The sequence below is a fragment of the Monodon monoceros genome, unplaced genomic scaffold (genome assembly GCF_005190385.1).
Source record: "Monodon monoceros isolate NGI ecotype Baffin Bay Population unplaced genomic scaffold, NGI_Narwhal_1 Super_Scaffold_3, whole genome shotgun sequence".
Classification (NCBI taxonomy): domain Eukaryota; kingdom Metazoa; phylum Chordata; class Mammalia; order Artiodactyla; family Monodontidae; genus Monodon; species Monodon monoceros.
The window spans coordinates 89,967,877-89,985,818 of NW_021703780.1; the positions used below are offsets into that span (position 1 = coordinate 89,967,877).

General features: G+C 43.2%; 1 protein-coding gene across 10 annotated transcripts in view; it reads right to left on the minus strand.

Annotated features, from left to right (window-relative positions):
• The window catches only part of CRBN (cereblon), a 950,388-nt gene that overhangs the window by 18,110 nt on the left and 914,336 nt on the right, over positions 1 to 17,942 (minus strand). For 7 of the 10 annotated variants that reach the window (XM_029241884.1, XM_029241885.1, XM_029241886.1 and 4 more), the window contains 4 exons: positions 8,859 to 8,982; positions 3,699 to 3,811; positions 1,396 to 1,598; positions 404 to 553 (listed from right to left, as the gene is read on the minus strand). In XM_029241884.1, the coding sequence (XP_029097717.1) occupies positions 404 to 553; positions 1,396 to 1,598; positions 3,699 to 3,811; positions 8,859 to 8,982 (590 nt within the window). Of the gene's footprint in view, positions 1 to 403; positions 554 to 1,395; positions 1,599 to 3,698; positions 3,812 to 7,346; positions 7,476 to 8,858; positions 8,983 to 11,730; positions 11,847 to 17,942 lie in introns of those variants that run through there. The other 3 variants (XM_029241889.1, XM_029241891.1, XM_029241893.1) reach the window with 2 other exon arrangements.

A 17,942-nucleotide genomic window follows, 5' to 3' on the forward strand; every position in this document is an offset into this window, starting at 1 on the left:
CTCTGACCTCCCACCCTTTTCAATCTGAAGAGAGGTCTTCAACCCCAAAGAAGCCCTGCCCCACATGACACTGCCTGTAGGGTTTACATTACCGTTCCCAAACCTAGAGGGACATTAGAATCACCTGGAAATCATCAGAAACGATGCTGTGGCCTCCCTCCCAGACTGATGGCTCTCTACGGATGGGAGGGGCGGTTGGAACTCAAGCATCTATAGTTTGAAAAACTTCCCAGGGCATCTGATGCACAGCAAAGTTGGAAACCCCTAAGCTATACTTTCAAAGGGAAAAGAACAACTAGTTAAAAGTCACAAAATGTGAAGGGTCAGCAAAACAGAAAAAATATAGGAAAACCATTTCATTTTATGATGTTCAAGGAGCTTTAAGATAGATGGTGTTTCTTACCCATCTGACTGTGTCCTGAGCTCAAGGACTTTGAATCTTTGTCTTCCGATTGCTTTCACTTTCACGATCTCAATTCCAAAATCCTGTTCTTCTCGATAGGCATATATCTCTGCTGTTGTTCCAAACTGTGCTTCCCTTTCCTGTACATTACTTCCAAGGTAAATTTTAAAAAGGAAACAGTTCTGAACATTTAGTTTTCAGATATGCAAAGTTGACAAAAGCAATACACATGGGAAAACAATTTATAGCAATCGGCTCTCATTGCAAAGCTATTTAATTTTATTTATTTTAGAATCACACAGGGGATTGAGATATATAAAGAGGCTTCAGGAAGTACAGTTAGAGCCCATTAGGAAAAGAATAGATTGCTAGTCATTGAAAATGACTTAGGACTGATAGGAGTTTAAACTCTCCCTTCCCAAACCAAACATTCTTTTTATTCAGCAGACCATCCTTTCTGCTGCTTCTCAGCAGCACTGTACTGGGGGGCAGGGGCGGGAGGGGGACCTTCCTGTATGGATTTCCTGCCTCTACCACTGATTTCCTCTAGTTGTCATGGGATACTTGAAATTCAGCTTCAGTTTAGCACGGGTCTGTAAAAGGACAGCTTAGGAATTTTGAGACGGTGAAATAACTAGTTGCTCTTTTGCAAAAGTAATCCTTTACATTACAATGTAAAGCCCTCTTTTTCTTTAAATAAAGATAGTTCTTGAAAATAAGATTCTAGAAATGTTTTCATTAAATATTAATGATATAAAACCTCTCAAATACCAGAAAGTTCAAATGTGTGTGAAAGGTAAAGCCTGATTTAGATGGTAATGATCATACCGAAATACTCCAACTTGCACTTTCACACTTCTTATCCGAATGTTTTACTTCCCAACCTCATCCCATCTCCTGTGCATGCAGAATAGTAGTCAGTTTGGGCTTTAAAACCACCTCTCCTGGGACTGCACGAGAGACTGTTAAGTCAGTCAGCTCTAAGATTTTACCTGTATGCAAGCACCGCAAAGGTTCTGTCCTTCTGAATTAAATTCCGCACCATACTGACTTCTTGGGGACTGAAAAGCTGAAGAGGTAAGGTCTGCCCGGGAATCAGGATCATCAGCACCTGGGGCAGAACTGGAATCACCGGACAGCTGTCGTCATCGTGCAAAGTCCTGCCATGAAATTCCTCCATATCAGAGCCCAGATACTACAGAGGGACACACACAAGGTCAGTGTCAGTACAGATATGGAACAGAAACACAAGCTCGACAGACTGAACAGCAAATCAGCATAAGGAAACACACACAGAGGGTACAAATATTTAAATAATAAACTTGTTGTATCAGCTCCCACATGAAAATCCATTTTTGACTCTTAGAAGTAGAATTTCTAATTTCTTGTGAAGAATCTCTCACATACATAAAAATTCAAGAGCATTTTTTAAGTTCAAAATATTGGGTTGGCCAAAAGGTTCATTCGTTTTTTTCCGTAAGATGGCTCTAGTAGTGCTTAGTTGTCTTCAACTCCACTCGAAACAATTTTGTCAGACTATCATGACAGCTGTCATATCAGCGTGCATTTAAAAAAAAAACTGATCAAAATTGGTGAATTTTTGTGTATTCATTTAAATATTGAAGATAGAAGAAAAAAGCAACATTTTCATCACAGTATGATTTTTAAGAAAGGCAAAAATGCAACTGAAACACACAAAAAAAGATTTGTGCCACGTAGAGAGAAGATGCTGTGACTGAGCGAATGTTTCAAAAGTGGTCTGCGAAGTTTCGTGCTGGAGATTTCTCGCTGGACGATGCTCCACGGTCGGGCAGACCAGTTGAAGTTGACAGCGATCAGATCGAGACAGTAATTCAGAACAATCAACATTATACCACGTGGGAGATAGCCGACATTCTCAAAATATCCAAATTAAGCGCTGAAAACCACTTGCACCAGCTTGGTTATGTGAATCACTTTGATGTCTGGGTTCCACATAAGTTAAGGGAACAAAACCTTCTTGACCGTATATCCTCATGCGATTATCTACTGAAATGTAACAAAAATGTTCTGTTTTTAAAACAAATTGTGATGCGTGATGAAAAGTGGACACTGTACAATAATGCAAATGGAAGAGATCGTGGGGCAAGCAATATGAACCACCACCAACCACACCAAAGGCCGGTTTCATCCAAAGAAGGTAATGCTGTGTATATGGTGGGATTGGAAGGGAGTCCTCTATTATGAGCTCTTTCTGGAAAAGCAAACGATTCATTCCAACAAGTATTGCTCCCAATTAGACCAACTGAAAGCAGAAGGCGTCCGGAATTAGTCAACAGAAAATGCATAATCTTCCATCAGGATAACGCAAGACCGCATGTTTCTTTGATGACCAGGCAAACACTGTTACAGCCTGGCGGGGAAGTTCTGACTCATCTGCTGTATTCACCAGACACTGCACCTTTGGATTTCCGTTTATTTTGGTCTTTACAAAATTCTCTTAATGGAAAAATATTTTCAATTCCCTGGAAGACTGTAAAAGGCACTTGGAACAATTCTTTGCTCAAAAAGATAAAAAGTTTTGGGAAGATGGAATTATGAAGTTGCCTAAAAAATGGCAGAAGGTAGTGGAACAAAAGGGTGAATACGTTGTTCAATAAAGTTCTTGGTGAAAATGAAAAATGTCTTTTACTTTCACTTAAAAACCGAAGGCACTTTTTGGCCAACCTGATTTTTTTTTTTTTTTGCGGTACATGGGCCTCTCACTGTTGTGGCCTCTCCCGTTGCGGAGCACAGGCTCCGGACGCGCAGGCTCAGCGGCCATGGCTCACGGGCCCAGCCGCTCCGCGGCATGTGGGATCCTCACGGACCCCGTGTCCCCTGCATCAGCAGGTGGACTCTCAACCACTGCGCCACCAGGGAAGCCCCAACCTGATATTTGATTTTGACTAAGCTAGACATCTCTATGTCCAAAGAGCATAAATGACAAGTATAAAATGCTAGAATGTTAAATCACACCCTGGGACCCAGTAGTACAGAGAATAAGAAGTACTTTAGTAGCCCCATTACTAGCAAAGACGTAAGAAGGGCACCAATTCTTCAAAGAATTACAACTAGTAACACACATGGTATCAAAGTGCTTAAAAATTACAGCTTAAGACTGTTTATCTACTGTCAAGAGCCCACGTCCTCATCCACAACTTCTGGTGTGAGGTAATTTCCAGTAATGCTAAAAGCAGTCATTCGTTTTCAAGAACTTCCATCTACAGTTAAATGTACGTATTTATCATACTAGATCTGTTACAAAATTACATACTGTATGTGATGTCGGAAGACTAGTGTCAAAATTTATGATGTTTGGTCTCTTGGGTTCTTTGCTATCCTGGTCTTCCACTTCCATTTCCATTTCATCTTCCTCCTCACCCTCTGCTGTAGAAGTACAATATTATAAGGAAAAAAACAAACGAAAAACAGAGGCATGAACATGTAAAAGCTATGTTCCCTTTCAAATACATAATTCCTTCATGAGGATTCTGGGCCCATGAAAAGAGAGGTTCTTGTAAACACCACACACACTTGGGAATCTGGACAGTACTGTGAAGAGGCAGCTGGAGGGCTGGGGTCTAGGCTGGGCTCTGCCACCAACTACTTTTTTTAAGTCAATGTTTAATTTTAGAAGAGTTTAAGACTTTCAGAAAAGTTGCAAAGATAATAGAGTTCCTGTATACCTCACATCCATTTCCTGATAGCTAATGTCTTGTATTAGTGCGGTACGTCTGTCATAACTAAGGAATCAGCATTGGCACATTACCGTTAACTAAACACATTTTATCTGGAGTTCCTTAGTTTTTATCTAATATCCGTTTTCTGTTCCAGGACCGCATCCAGAACACCACATTACATTTAGCTGTCATGTCTCCTTAGCTTCTTCCTCTGGGCTGGGCTGGTCTCTCAGACTTTCCTTGTTTCTGATGGCTTTGACAGTTTTGAGGACTACTGGTCAGGCATTTTTGTAGAATGTCCCTCAATTAGGATTTGTGTTTTGGGGAAGAAGCCTAGGAAGGTGCAGAGCCATTTTCATCATGTCCTATCAAGGGTGCACACTATCGACGTCACCTATACCTACTGAAGCTGACCGTGCTCACCTGGATGAGGCAGTGTTAGTCGGATTTCTCCACTGGAAAGCTACTTTCCCCCTCCTTTCCACATTGTACTCTTTGTAAGCAAATCACTGGGGACAACTCACATCTAAGAAGCAGGGATTATGTTCCACCTCCTTGAAGGGGGACCTACCTGCATAAATGATTTGAAATTCTTCTGCAGAGGAGGTTTACCTCTTCTCCCTTGCTAGGAACTAATTTTGACACCTCAGACAATTCATCCCACCTGATTAAACCTTAGTTCCCTCATTTGAAAAATGACAGGCATGAACAAGAACAATCTCTAAAGTTCTTTCAAACGTTTAACTTTAAAGAGTTTCTGGAGACAGGAGGGAAGTAAGGAAAGAAGGAAGGAGAGAGGGAGGGAGAGAAGGAAGGAAGGAGGGGAGAAAGAGAGGAAGGAAGGAAAGAAGGAAGGAAGAAAGCAAGCAAGCCCCCAAATAAACTTCTAAGTGGATAAAATGTCTTTACAAAATAATTATTTTCCTTTGTGCATATCATTATTTAAATCAAACCACCTCCAGCTAGGTCCCTGACAAGAAAATATAAATGTTTTTCAACATGGCAAATGCCTTGGACTCTCTATCAATTCTTATAAATTTCTTAGATACATAAGGCTTTGTCAAAGAGAACAACATAATTATTTCAATTTAAATTCAAATGTGCAGTGGTTGAACACTTCATACAAAATTTTCCTAAGCACAAAGGAATTTCATTAAGAGACCGAGAGATAACAAAGACAAATCTAAACCGATGACAAAAATATTCTGAATCTACTTCCTTGCATTCACAATTCTGACAGCATTGCTTTCACTAAGCATTTTGACACTTTATTGCTCTATTACAGAGTTTAAAAGGTCAAATTTTAGCTTAAAGGCTAGAATTCATAATTTTAAAATTTACATTTTAACTGTTCCAACTTCCGGCTCTAAATGATTTCCTTACACAAAGTAGTCTTTCTCATGTATAGGGCAGAAACCCACTTCCCCCACTTGGCTGTTTATCTATTAATGTTTTGTTTGGTTGGGACAGATTCTTCGAATCAAATATTAAGCTAGTTCCTTAGCATTTAAAGTGGATTACTCTTCAATACAATTCATTCTACATGGATGTGTGGACAATCCAATGTTTCTACAAATAAAACTCATGTATGATTTGCAAAAGCATGATTATCGTATTGACAATCTCTCTGAGCCCTTTTGCACCCGATTTTTTTTGACAAAACACACTGACTGTTGAGAGCTTCCAGGGTGAAGTGTGGTGACTCATCTCATGCAGGAGCAGCATGCGGATGCCAACAGAGCATCAGCATCTTCCCTGACACACTGGCTTTGGCACAGACAGAGCGGGGCTGATGCCTCTGAAAAAACAGCTCAGCTCTTCAGTCAAGTCCAATTCAGCTAGGTTGCTTCCGGATCGACCACTGAGTCTGATCCTGATTTATTTCTCTGGAAAAGGCCCCTCCTATATGGAGGGCATGCCTTCTAGTCTCTTCCTGTTCCAACCCACGCCACTCCCAGTGGGCAAATTAGTCCTCCAAGCACAGCTTCTCTTAGGTCTGAAACCCACAACTGTTTCTTTGCAACCTACAGAAGAAACCCCCAGTCTCACCGGCAAGAGATGCAAGATTCCCACCACTCCGACCCAAGCTTCCAGGCCTTATCTTCTGCAAGCCTTTCCTAAGTTATAGGCTTTTGGATGTCTCCAGGACACCCCACAGGGCTTTCCCCCAATCCGTTTCGGCCCTGAACAATCCCTCCCTCTGATGGAGGGTAAGAGCATTTGCTTAACTGGCCTAAATCAACAGCCTTCTGCTAGTTATACTTTCAGGAGCCTCATATAGATGATAAACCTCCTCAGGTATCAGACTGTGTATCATACCTCTTTTCATCTCCAGGACACCTAACATACTTCCTGACACACAGTGAAGGGACTCAGCTAATAGTCTCCGTTTGGCTGATACACCTCTTGGAAAGCATCTCCTGTCTAGAGCATTCCACGACAAAACTGTACAATGATTCCAGGTTTTTCTGTACCCAGTATTCCAACATAAGTCCAAAGTATAAATTTTCATAAAACATAAAAGAGAGAGAAAACTGAGTTTAACATCACAGTCCTAAGTATCTCTAATTAAGCTTGTTCTACCATGTGTTTGAACTATGTGCCTAAGAACAGACCAAATACTGTCTTGGCCGTGAAGCGGTTGAGAAACACCACCTATGCAGACAGATAGACTCGGATAGGAGTCCTGGCCCTGCAACTGTGTGACCTTGGGCAAGTCACACACTAATCTACCAATCCATTTCTCACCCACCAGATCAGGATTAGAAAAGAAATGTGGAGAGGATTAAACGGAGAAACGCATGCAAAGCGCTTCTGGCAGGGCCCGTGACGTGGTAACAGTTAATAATACATGGTAGCTGTCACCCTTATCAAAGGGAAGAAGTCGAGGAAAAGTCTGGGCTGCTGAGCTCTGTCCCAGTCCCCCTCTCTTCCCCCGACCCAGTTTCAGACCATTTCCTGGGAGCCAAGTTCTGGACACACGGAGGATGGACAGCATGGGATCCCTGCCTTTTGGGGGAGACCGCCCTCCCCGCCTCCCAAACCCTCGTCCCCAGCCCGGGGGACCGAGCCGCGGGGAGAAGCGCCGCTACTGGGTCTCTGGCCGGCGGCCCGATGCGCGGCCGCTTCCGGCGCGGCCCCGCCGGCTCCACAGCGCCCGCCCGCCTCCCCGGCCCCGCCGTGCCGCTCACGGCTCGGGCCTCTCCCCCTTCCGCCGCCAGGGACCGGCCCCGGGCGATTACCGGGCAGGAGCGGCAAGTGATTGCCCATGTTGTTCCCAGCGTCCTGCGGATCTCCCTCGCCGGCCATGTCTGTTTACCCGCAGAGGAGCTTGGGACAGGGCGGCGGCCGAGCCGCCGGGGGAGGGTTCTCGCCGCGCCGCCGCCGTCGCGTCCGGGGCCACAGCGCCCTCTGGCGGCGCCCGCGGGGCGGACCGCGCGCCGGCCCGCCCGGAAAGGCGCAGCGGGCGAGAGGGCCGTCGCCACGGGGACCAAGCGCTGTGTCCGCCGCTCTTGGTGACTTGGTGCCCGCCTCGCTCGGTGAGAGCCGTCGCCTGTTCCCGCCCCTGGCACGACATTTTACACGTGGAGAAACAGGCTCAGATTCTTTAGTCTCCACCTCGCTCTTAACGAGGGGGCCGGGGAGCAAATAGAAACCCAATTATATAGCATTAGCTCCAATTTTTAAAATAAAAACCGTACACATGGAGACTGGGCCAATGCATCAATTATTCCAAGGCCGGTTGGGTTGTAGCTGATTTTCTTTTCAACAGTCTTAAGTAGTTTACATATATAATTAACATGTATTGGTCGGAAACAAATACTAGAAATGATGATAACACAGAATACAAAAGGGCCTATGATTGGCACGTGAGATTGTCAGAATATAAAACAGCTTACTCATTATTACTTTAACAGAAATGAGTCATTATATGGCCAAAAAAAAAAAATACTGCAGAATGCAAAAAGATACATAATTCTGTTGACTGGTAAGGTTCCTGTTTTGGAGGATGGAGAAAAGTTTCCTTAGTATCTTTTCAAGTCATCTTTTCAGTGAAGGAGGAAACTGACAATTCCGTATATGCCATAAAACACCTAAACATGGTGGGGAGGAGAGGGGTGAGAGGACTGCTCTGAAGAAAACAATAGTGAATGCGGTATTTTAAAATATGTTTGTTCCAAAAGTTTGCTCACTGAAAAGTTAAAAGCCGAAAGAAAACCTCGGGAGAGAGGCTGATGAATCCATTCAGAGTCACTCGGCCTTCTGTCCCTGAACACACTCTCGGGCCTTGGTCGAGTCATTTGTGGCCTCAGTTTACCCATTTGCAAAATGAGAATGGGTCAAACAGCATCTCAGATTTGTTCTAATTAACAATGGCTGCAGTATTAATGATAGCATTGCCTTTTATGGTTATATATAACAATTACAGATTATAGGTTAATAACAATGACATAGGATACATTATTGTGATGGGTTAGTAGAATTGAGATGGTCACTATAGACAGGTGAAGGATGAGAGAAAGGAGAATGCAGGAGAGAGAGAGAGAACAATGAGAGAAAGGTTGGGCTCTGTGTGTGTGTGTGTGTGTGTGTGTGTGTGTGTGTGTGTGTGTGTGAGAGAGAGAGAGAGAGAGACAGAGACAGAGACAGACAGAGAGAACGGTGATAGCAAGTACACATATATATATATATATATATATATATACATTAGCAGTCTTAGTATGGTTTATAGAATTGCAAAGAACTGTGCTTACCTGCAGCAGAAGTTTCTTTACATAGCAAACATCTGGCCCCTAAACAAGGAAGCTCTGACCTTCCCGGGTCCTCCCCAGAGGTGGTACCAGCACTGTGCCCTGCACCCCTGGTCAACCAAGAACCCTGTGGGCAAGAAAGGACAGCTGTGAGCCTGGCGGGGTCAGCAGATGTGGCTGGAAAAGCACTCGCTCCTCTTTCTTCCTTTGTGCTCAGCCCCAGGGTCACTGATGCTACCATCTGTGTACCTTTCACTCCCCATTCACCTCCTTTTCCTGGCCTCCATTCACATTCACCATCTGCTCCCGCCTTCATTTCATTACCCTCCCCCCTTCGCTGGAGTCTACCCAGTCTTCCATAGCTTTGTCTTTCAATAGGGGTAACAACAAATGATCACTGAACAAAAACATCTCAGCAAGCAGGTTTCTTGAATTAAGCCCTGGTTATTAAAACCAGAAAGGAAAACATGATCATTCACCATTTATTTTTAATTGGGTAACTTTATCCTGAAATAAGGCATCACACTGAGTGGCTTACATTCCTTCTTGTTTGTATGAAATGTATTCATTGATAAGGAGCTCTGCAAACCAGTGGGAAAGGAAACTTATAATTTCATAGATCTTTGTCTTATAGTTCGAGAATTAACTTTAATAGGATATAATTAAGGCTGATATTAGATGAGAGAAAATGCGAATCAAAAAAGCCCCACTGCACTTTTAATTTCTGGCTTCTACACTATGTTAGCAGCAAGGGATACACATACTGGGAAGAGACATTTTGGGCTCCCTTCTGGCTTTTGTATTATCTGCAAATAGATTTTTAATGTGTTAAAGAAAACTACCGCCTTGGTCTAAGCAGCCAATGATCTCTTGCCTGGATTACTGCAAGAGCTTCAGTGATGGTTTTCTGGCTTCCACCTTTGGTGCCCACAGCTCATTCTCAACAAAGGAGCCAGAGTCAGACCACGTGACCACCCCGCTCAGAGCCCCTCCTTCCCTCCCCACCTCACTGTAAGCCACCTCCTCCCAGTGGCCTCCACATCCTGCTCTGACCTCCCTTCACTACCGTCCAGGCTCTCCCACTGCTCTGGCCCCTCTGTTACACAACCAGGCAGGGGCTGCTCCCACCTCAGGGCCTTTGCACTGGCTATTCCCTTTGTCTGGAATGTTCTGCCCCTGTGTGGGCATGTGATTTGGTGCCTTACATCTTCCAGGTCTTTGATGAAATGTCCCCCCTTAGGGAGTCTTTCCCAGATTACCCAATATCTAACTGCAACCCCACCCCAGTCTCATCACCCTCTATCCTCCTTCTCTGTTTTATTTTCTTTCAGAGCACTGATCACCTTCTAAAATGCTGTGAAGCTTACTTTTTAAAAATATCCTCCCCACTCCAAGAATGTAAACTCAGTGGGGGAAGTCAGAGATCTATGCCCCTTGTGTCTACTCCTGTGTCCCAAGGGCCTGTCACTTAATAAATGCTCAAAAAAATGTTTATAGAATGAAGGAATGAATGAATTGCACAGTTATGGGAGACATTGCTGATTGACCCGACACCAATTCCTCTCTTCTTCCTGGCTAAGAACCCTCATTTTGGTTGGGGCAACGGTGTGCCCAGCCCCCCAGAGTCACATTTGCTCTAAGCCCGTCACAGCCCACTCCCCTTCCCTGTGATTTTTTGCAGTTCGTGGCAGCCAGGAGACACAGTTCTTCTGGCTGATGTAACACAGAGAAAGTCGGCTTGGCAGCCATGGAGAACAGCGAAAACGGAAAGTTTCACCTTCATGATTAAAGGAAGAGATTTCGTTCCTACTCACTCCTGCAGGGATGAAGATTAAGCTCCATATTGGTTTGCCCAATAAAACCAGCCAGCTAGTCCAAACAGCCAAAAAGAGCTTTCAAAGGAAATCATGAACTTCAGAAAAATCAAAGCTAGGTTTACTTGTAGTTATAATATTATCATTTTTAAATGAAGGGATTCATTCATTAATTTTGGAACTCTGTAAATCTTCTGACTCTTTACCTTTGTGTGCAAAAGCACATGTAAGTGACAGCTTTACCTCGGCCCCAGAGCCCTTTCCCAGTCTTCCAGTGCGACACTTCTGTCTACCACTCTTAAGACAGAGGTCAAAAACTGGTGACCCCCAAGAGAGAATTCGAAGGCAGTGTTTGGTCTTTGTGGTATTTTGAGTTTTTGAATGAACTGACAACATTTAGACATTGAAGGATACACATACAAATATTGATTTCCTTTTAAAAATGGGAACATTTGGCAACTGTAGTTTAGATTCATGTGTGGGAACAGTTGCCTTGAAGAAAATGGCAGCTGCCCTTTTAGATGGGGTGGCCCTGCCTGGATCCGTTCGGCATTGTGTTTGCCACCTGTCGTATGGGCACGTATAGGGAGAGTGACACCAACCCTAACTGGTCCACGGCAGCCGTGGTGTGTGTCTAGTGGACCAGAGCACCCACTGCCCCATTCCCCTCTCCAAAGTGTGCCAGTTTGGACAATGAATTATATGCTCCTGAGGAGCTTGGAGCACTGTGCCGGGTCTATGCAGTCTTCAACAATCACTGTGGAGGATTCCAAGTCATGTTTAGCACTCCTTGACAAGAAAGGGTTGGAGTTAGGGATCTTCAATTCTTTGTAGCTCTGCAACATTTTCATGAAGTAGTGCTGTTACTAACTTAAGAAAAAAATCTTTGGAATTAAAATTCTGTTAAGTCTCATGTTCCTAATTTCCAGAAACCATAGCTAGTTTTCAAAACTTGCCCAAGTGGAGAGATCTTTTTAATTTGTGTGTGGGGGGGTGGGCAACCTGAATATCAGGAAAGGTAATACTCTATCGGGGCAATGCATCTCTTCTTTACTTCTCACCTTCAAGCGCTGGGTCTGGAAGCCATTGTCACGGGATGTGCATTTTGGCATCTATTATCCTGTAAATCCCAGAGTTAAAAGGGAATGAAAGATGGATCCTGGCTGTTTATGCAGCCCTAGAGGGGAGAGAGCAGGCATAAAACCAGATGTATCAGGATATTTCATGGCCCCTTCAAAATGCTGACAATTTTATTAACTACTCACTTTCATATTTCAGTAATATGGTGAATCATTTGGGATTCGAAAAAATACCTTTATATACATCTTTGGCTGCTACGGTAATATTTGCAGATACACCAGAGCCTATTCAAGTCCAAGCAGGTTGGATTATTTGCAAAAATGATTATTTGTGATGATACTTAATGCTGCAATTTACTGAGACTTCCTGCCATCCCATCCATCTCTGACCTGACAGGTAAAAGAGGGAAGATTGTGCAAGACAGTAAAGTGTTGGGCAATTTATGGTTTTAAACTTGTATACTGTTTTCATGTCTCATCCAGGAGCTTTTCCTGACGCCATGTGCTGTTTCCACTGCAGTTAAAGGCGTCCAGAGTATCACAGGGAGATGAACGCAAAGCAAAGAGTGCAGAGTCCTGGGTTCTAGTCACTACCTTGTTTCCAGCTGTGGTCTTGGCTGGGTCATTTCAGTGTCTCCCCCCGCTGTCCTTTTATTCTTGGTCTTGCATGTAACGGTTTACAATGGCCAGGATGTGTGAAGTTTTGCAATTAGAACAAAATTTCAGTGGATTAACACAAGTTTTTCTTTTTTTTTTTTTTTCTCCCAAATCAGGTCTGTTCTGGGTTTGGTGATTCTCTGAGATGGATCCCCAGTCTAGTCTGCTTCTTCAGCCTTGTGCCATCTCTTTATAGGTATATACATCTATAATCACCGATTGCCATGGTATAGAAAAAGGCCTGAAGAATTCAGCACTGCCTCCTAAGTGTTCCCGCCTGCTGGTGACACCTGTCCCCTCCACGCATATTGCACTGGCTGAAGTGAATCCAAGCCTGACTTCAAAATACTCTGTACTTTGGTTGCACCAGTAACATCTGCCACAGGGTGGAACCAACTCAGAGCTTTTCCTGTGTGTCTGTGGGTGTGTGTATGCATACATGAATGTACATATGTGTACAAACATATATACACATATATACACATATATTCAGATACATACCCATATATGTTTCAGAATACTTTGCCCAGATAAAATTTACACGGATGCATAAATAAATAAATAAACAAATGAAAGTGGAACGCTTGAGGTCGATGCTTTTAGCTCTCATCACACTTCTACACTTAAGGGGCACCATGGTTCGACAATCCATGGACAGTCCTAAAACGCTGTGATGTGACCCAAGGCCAGGAATTGAGTAACTTCATAAGCTACTAGCTCAAAAATAAGAGACCAGCACGATGACCAGTGCAGACGTAATGAGAATAAACTATCTCATAACATCTGCGCTATATGAAAAGTCAAGCAACTCAAGAGGGAGATGAGAAGAGAGAAAGGAAAAACCGCTCAGATTAGGGTCTGAATAAATATGATTCCAATGGCGTGAAGAGGATTTGGGTCCCCAAATTCTAGTAAATGCATTCTTACCTACCACTGACTTTAGTTTACCTTTCACGTCAAGAAGAGGCAGAAAAATTTAGATCCTTGGTGTTAACTGGGAAAGGTATGTCATGTGAAGTTATTAATGGATGCATGAGAAATGTGGCTTTCAATGAAAGAAAAATAGAAAGTTGGATAAAACAGTCTAATAATGTGTTCGGTAGAGAAACTAACTGGAAAACCAAGTAGACAGAAAAAGGCTTAGATGATGTGTAAGCCAGCTCCAGAGCTGAGAACAGAACCTGGACGTGTTCAGAGACAAAAATCATTCTAAGACTCCAGACTCTGAATTACTTGGCTCTTCTTCAACTCAGATTAATAAGCATGTTCACTGCTTGTGTGCTGTGTGCGAGGTGATGTTACAGGAACCAGGGAAACTGACAGCGCGAGGAAACACACAGGAGTGCCTGTCCTCGGGGAGCTTACATCCTACTGGGAAAATGAGGATAATGAGTTAGTTAGAGAAAAAAGATGACTGAAATGTAGTCTCTGCCCTTGGCTGGGTTGTAGTGTGAAGGTGAGGGGCGGGGGAAGCAGCATATAAACAACCTAACAAAGTACCCAGAGCAGCGGCCACATTATACGTTGCTTTTTTTTGTCAAAAGAAACTGTATGTAAACCATGACGGTTGCTGGAAGGAGCAGACGCATTTCTATAAGGAGTTCAGGGACCTTCTAAGAGGAGAGGGTCTTCACCACTCTTACGAAACCACTGGACTCGGCATTGACACAGGGCTAGTTAGCGTGGCAGTGGCAACACGAAGAAGCTTCTCCTTCAATTGTCCACATTTCACTGATGACATCAGACCGCTGCATGTGGCTACAGCAACCAGCAGTCGGTAGGCCTTATAGTGTAAGCATGTTAGATCGGCAAGCACTGAAGGGATGTATCACTCGCTCAATTTCCTTCATAAAAATTACTTACAGACTTAATGGTAGCCATCTGAGAGCTTAATAAAAACTAAGGACCCAAGAAGAGGGATCTTATTATGTAAAAGGATTCACCTTCAGTCCTTACATCTAGAAATTTATCCCATGGAAATAATTCACAGAGCAGACAAAAATTTACACACAAAGATGTTCGAAACAGCATTATTTAAAACATGCAAGGTGGAAACCAAGTCAATGTCCAATATTTTCTGAGTCATTTGATCTCTTCCTTACAAATTGTTTCTCTGCTTGAATGAGTCAGCATCAGTTTCTTTTTGTTACCGAAAATCCTGACTGATATATATGGAACGAAATGGACAAACAAAATAATACACAACCAAAATAAAGAAATATTCTGACATAGTGGTTGCCTCTGGATACTGGGATTCCTCCCTCCCCCCACTGGCTTCTAAAACCTTTCTAGTTTTCCAAGATGTCATGATTACAATAATTTATGAGTAAACATAACTGTAAGTACTATCATAATTAAAAAAAAATTAAAAGGTGTATTTTTTTCTCCCAAAGGGATCACAATAGTAGTTGAAATAAGACACACATAAGTGAGAGCACAAGCCACAATGTGACAAGCGCTATCTAGAAGAACTTCCTGCCGTGGGAGAGTAGTGTATAAAGAATTACTTTACTAGATGGAGTCATACACTGGCCTCGAGGTTCATTGCTATCCAAACAGAAACATATAAAATCCACCTGAGCGGACCAAGTCTTGGACCCAGCATCATGCTCTTGAGATTGTCCTTGTTTTATTATGAGTTTCCTGTGTGCTTGGGCCTCCTGGCAGCCTGACAGAGCACCTCCTCTAAGTTAGAAGACTTAGTTCTGTTACTTGCAGACCAGCAAAAACACATGTTAAATGGTTACTCTGATCCAAAATTGATACGCATGCTATCCTTTCATTGAATCTACAGCAATCTTGAGAGGCAGGTGCTATCATCCCTATTTTTTATGATCACAAGTCACTTTCTCCCATTGAAGCGGGAGGTTCAGGCTGAATAATTTTCTACGTCCCAATCAGCTTTCATTTTCTATGACTTGGTGAACTCAGATCTTAGCTCACAGTGTTTTCCTTAACCTTTATCCTATCCACTTGGTCCTCACCTCTCCACTGCCTAGATCTACCTCCAGATTTGTCCTTTAACTATAGATTTGGAGCACTATTCTTGCTTCTTTGGACACCCCTCAGCTTCCCCCAAGACAGATGACATGGAGAAGCAAGTCCATGGGGCGGGAAGATGAAGAATGCATGTAGGTTTCTCTAGACTAGTAAAATTAGGTGTGGCCTTGACTCCACTGCAGGCTGCAGGGGTTTTCCTGGATGGATGGTAAATGCATCCCAGGATGAAAGTCTTTTCTTTGGAGACAGTAGACACAAGCACATAGAGATTTTCATTTTGATGCACAAGGAGGACTATTTATTAATGAAGTTTAAAAATAAGGGCAACTGAAACTTGGTTTTCATAAACTAAAATTGGGGTATTATTAGACTTTGCTAAACACTTTCATTTTCTGTTCTATCAAGAAGTCTGGAAACTACCCAATGCTTTGGCAGTACAGCAAGTAAGGCAGCGTGAGAACGTGGAAGCATGAGGTGAAGGGGTTCCCAGCACTTTCTGGAAGGGTTCTGGATTCCATGGACTGCGTCTGTGCTGTCTCAGTCGGTCTTGGTCCTGGACTGTTGCTCTCATTGTTTCATGAATTGATGTAATTGAGAAATTATTTGGGGATTTGCCCTTGCGGATCATTATGTTGGTTGACTGAAGCATTTTCAGAGATGTGATTGTTACTGTGTTCACTCCATCATCTAGCCATCTTGGAGTTCTTTTGTTCTAGAAAGCCAGAACACATAGGATGGACAGAGGTAGGGCTTTTGCACTGCTGTAATGAGTCAAGAGCTAAGAAGTCAGAGAGCCAATGATTTACAGTCCAGCTTGATGGCTTTTGTGCTTTATCACATGGCTATTGAACTCTCAGCAGGAGTCTCTCTGTGGTGGCTAAGATGCTTGGGCAGCCACCATATTCCAATCAAGCAAAGCGACTGTTCTGCTTTAAATATACGTCAGGCCTGCCCCTGGAAAAGCAGAGCATCCTGGGATTAGCCAGGCCCTCAGCACAAGCTCTCACTGTGCCAGGCTTGGGCTTAAAAGAACAGAGTGGTGAAGCTCTTGTGATTCTGAAATAGTCAAGTGTAAATCTTGCTGATGGTGGTTTGGCCCAATGCCTTGGGCAGAGATGTAATCAATGAATTTGAAAAGCCATAAGCCTTTTCCTGAAAAAGTATTTCCTACCTCACTCAGCTCAACGGTCCCTTCATCCAAAAATCTTTCCCGATCTCTCCAAGCAACTATGGCATTTGCCACTTTATTATGAAATTTTATTTCTATCTGTCCCATTATCTGTGGAGTGTCTGCTGAGGACAGAGACCATGCCTCACTCATCTCTGTATGCTCCGTGAATAGCCCAGTGCTGGGATGGGGTTGATAAACAACTGTTGGACCAAATTCACTTGAAAAAGAACGTGACAGACAGAAAAGTCCAGCCTCTGTCTATCCTGTCATAGTATGTGCTGTTAGAGGGATGGCTTACAGAGAGAACCCAATGCCACTTGCAGCAACATGGACGGACCTAGAGATTATTATACTAAGTGAACTTAAGTCACACAGAGAAAGACAAATACCACATGATAGCATTTATATGTAGAATCTAAAAAAAATGAATCAAATGAGCTAACTGACAAAACAGAAATGGACCCACAGACATAGAAAACAAACTTCTGATTACCAAAGGGGGGAGGGGGGGAAGAATAAATTAGGAGTCTGGGATTAACATATACACACTACCGTATACAAAATAGATAACCAACAAGGACCTACTGTATAGCACAGGGAACTCTACTCAATATGCTGTAATGACCTATAAGGGAAAAGAATTTGAAAAAGGGTGTATATATATATACACACACACACATATATATATGTGTATAACTGAATCACTTTGCTGCACACCTGAAGCTAACACAACATTGTAAATAAATATACGTCAATAAAAAAAGGTAGTATAGGCCTCCAGGCCCCAAGTTAGGACAAAAGAAAGGGGAAACACATGGAAGATAATGATTGTTATAATCTACCTTAGCTGAACGCTTTCTACCTGCCAAGCCCTGGGAGAGAGCTTCCATCCATTATTTCAGTTAATTCTCCCAATAGCCCCAAATGTAGGCATTTTTAAGCCCACTAGAAGGGAACCAGAGAGGTTAAGTTTGGTTATTAAACCTACACAGCACGGAAGCAGCAGAGCTGGCAATTCAAATTCACACCAGTTTGTCTCCAAAAAGAACTTAGTCACTCTAGTTGAAGACCATGAGAGGCATGGTCTGACCACAGGTGGGACACACCCTGTGGGACAAGGGGCAGAGCAGAAGGGAGGCGGGTGTGGTGAAAGCCTTGGCAAATATGAGGGACATTCAGTCCTTAGAAACAGGAGGAAAGGAAGGATGTTGCGGGGAGGGTTGCGGCATATGCTGGGTGCCATAACGATCCTCCAAAGAGCTCCGCAGCCCAAGCCCTGGAACCTGTTACTATGTTACCTTATGTGGCAAAAGGGACTTTGCAGATGTGTGAAACTAAGAATCTTGAGATGGAAAATTACCGTAGA